The sequence below is a fragment of the Bidens hawaiensis genome, unplaced genomic scaffold (assembly GCF_021521415.1).
Source record: "Bidens hawaiensis isolate Kalapana, Puna unplaced genomic scaffold, B.hawaiensis_p1.1 tig00001721_1, whole genome shotgun sequence".
Lineage (NCBI taxonomy): Eukaryota > Viridiplantae > Streptophyta > Magnoliopsida > Asterales > Asteraceae > Bidens > Bidens hawaiensis.
In genome coordinates this window covers 1075417-1078189 of record NW_027491098.1, presented here as the reverse complement: position 1 = coordinate 1078189, position 2773 = coordinate 1075417, and the positions used below count along the sequence as shown (strand labels likewise).

Here is a 2773-nt window from a genome sequence, read left to right as displayed (position 1 = left end):
CTTACAACATAGTTACCCTAGTGGTAGTGTGGCTGGTGGTGGCCTCAGTGGCCTTTAAAAGATCCACAATGCTTTAATAGATCTCAATTTCTTTAAAATATACCAATTACTTAAAATAATTTCAACTTTTTTTTTCGAATGACCAACAAAGCTCAGTCAAGTAGGTATACTCATTGGCAAGGCTACCCATGCCCGCAATAGTAGATAATCTTGGTGACTCAGCCTGCCACTATTTTTAAGTGAAATTTCACCGCCCGAGAACCCACTATGGTAAAACTTTAGCTTGCACACAACTTTTTGTCACAAACAAGACTTCAACCAAGGACCTCCCCTAAAGAATTACACAGGATTCTGCTAGAGAATCGCTCCTTTTTTAATTCTAGGAACCGAGCACCTTATTTCCTCCAATTTAATGTGAGGAGGGCGCCAGGAGTGTGTAGTGTACTTAATTGTACATTTGTACCCTAAAAATACTACATAGTGAAGAGCAACAAAACCATTAGCAAGAAAGAAACTCTTGATTTAATAAATCTTCATTCTTAAGCTATTTTCTCAATTTCACTTTATTTTTTATTACTATGTTTTCTTCAAGCCCATTTCCGGAACTTCCCTTTTCCCCAGATGTCTTCATCACTCCCAATTTGTTGTTTGATGATGAAAAAGATTGTGTTTGCTTTAACTACAACCAGACCAACACCAACCCATTTACCTCCAATGGCTGTCTTTTCCATTCCCCTCCGATCATGGACAATATTTCCACAATCAGACAAGACTTTGTTACTCTGCAACAAAACCTGTCTGATGAAGATCATTATGATCTTTTAAAACATAAGAAAACCAAGAAAGATGCACACAGTAAGATCTACACAGCTCAAGGCCCTAGAGATCGGAGGGTGAGATTGTCCATTGGGATCTCACAAAAGTTCTTTTGTCTTCAAGACTTGCTAGGTTTCGACAAAGCAAGCAAAACACTTGATTGGCTCTTTGCCAAATCAAAGAAAGCAATTAAGGAGTTGGTTGAGGAAACTAACTACTACTCATCATCCACCATCGATGATCAATCGAAAGCGAGTTTTCTTAAATCCATTAAAGAAGATTCAGATGAGGGTAAATTAGGGCAAAAGAAGAAGTTAGTAGCGAAGTGTGTTGATGGCAAAAAGAAGAAAATGACACAAAAATCTGTGGCTGGAGCTCATGAGAATCATGAAAGAGAGCAGTCAAGGGCCATGGCAAGAGCAAGAGCTAGAGAGAGAACAAGAGAGAAGATGAATGCTAAGAAGATTAATGATAACTTGATACTAGTTCCCAATGAGTTTGGCTGTCAAGTAAGCCCTTAAACCTAATAGTACCTCAGTCTACACCTACTGAAGTCTAATTGAATCAGAAACAAATTTAAAAGAAATGACATGTGAGAAGATGGGGTAGGAACAAAATTAACAGTAAATCAAGAATTGTTTAAATTTAAGCTCTCAAATGCAGTGTCGCCATTACAAAAATTGGATCCTTTTTTATTAATTTCATGAGTAATTATGTAATCATGCAACCAATGATTATATGTTGATATTAAATATATTTATTTTCATTTGGTTGACAGGTCGATTTTGAAAACTAGCAGCCAGGTTATTTCTGCCGGGCAGTAGTTAAAGGTGGATATCGAGTGGAAGTGTAAGGATCTAAGTCTACTAATGTTGTTTTCTATTAAATTAATCATATTGAATTATTGATTGTGTTTGTGTTCGTGTTTGTGTTTGTATATTGATGCTTTTGACTTCCAAAAATTAATGATCCTTGATTGGTGTGAAGTGAGAAATAGATGTGAGTAATTTGAAATTATCATGATCATTAGCTCATTACAGAATTATCCGTTCACCTTTTTTTCTCCCTTTTATAATGACAAATATTATTTCAAACACCAGTACCCTAGTGTGGAAGTAGAGAACGCATATAATGATATAAACTTCAAACTTTTGCCGAGTATCTTTCTTTAGTCATCTAATATTGAGAAAGAAACATGCTAAAAGCTGAAATGTTGGACACTGTTCTTCGGAGTGCAATTGGATGTCTTTGTAAAACTACTTAGACTCTCTCCAACGTGTGGCCGTACGTCCGGCGGACATGATGAGTTGGACGAAAGAAACAGGGAGCCACGCGATATAGATGAGAGATATATATTGTGATTGTGAGAGGTAGACTGATGTGCCAAACAGACCTGACCCAATAAGACCTATGTTGAGTCACACTATTTAGCTGAAAGAGTTATTGGTTTAAATTTTTGCAGGTTCATTTTGCTGACATGTTCTTTAATTAAGTTTGTACTGTTTAAATAAACTACCTACATTAATTTATTACTTCAATAATTAATCAGCTGTGACAATTTACTATGGTACAGAACATGTACATAGATCCTTTATGAGTAAATCAGTTCAAGATCTACATCCTTTGAAAACCAACTGTGTTGTTTACCTTGATATCCCTCAGAAATTCCTTTGTTCTTATTATATGATAAGGTGATCCTGAAAGGTCAGGTAACTTTTGGTGTTCAAGTTAGGTCATTGGATGAATTCCGAAAGATACATAGTAAACTGCTTGGTGTTCACATATGCAGTTACATTTGTATATTATGGATATTCAAGAAATATAGCTAACATTATTTTAGCTAATTAATCTCATTTAATGTTTATTTTCTTTGTCATTTTTGTATACAGCAGAAAATTGTATATTTAGGTTAAGAAAGTGTTCAATAAGCTAGCGATGCTGCTGTTAGAAAAGTACA

At 35.4% G+C, this 2773-nt stretch overlaps 1 protein-coding gene across 1 annotated transcript; it reads left to right on the top strand.

Moving 5' to 3' along the window:
- Positions 1-475: 475 nt before the first annotated feature.
- LOC143595208 (transcription factor CYCLOIDEA-like) lies at positions 476-1709 on the top strand. The gene has a single exon (XM_077074298.1). The coding sequence runs from the start codon at positions 579-581 to the stop codon at positions 1335-1337; it is 759 nt and encodes a 252-aa protein (XP_076930413.1). The 5' UTR covers positions 476-578; the 3' UTR covers positions 1338-1709.
- The last annotated feature ends 1064 nt before the right edge of the window (positions 1710-2773 follow it).

Bases quoted from the DNA above. Each gene is read 5' to 3' on its own strand.
- LOC143595208 (XM_077074298.1), top strand. From the start codon at position 579: ATGTTTTCTTCAAGCCCATTTCCGGAACTTCCCTTTTCCCCAGATGTC.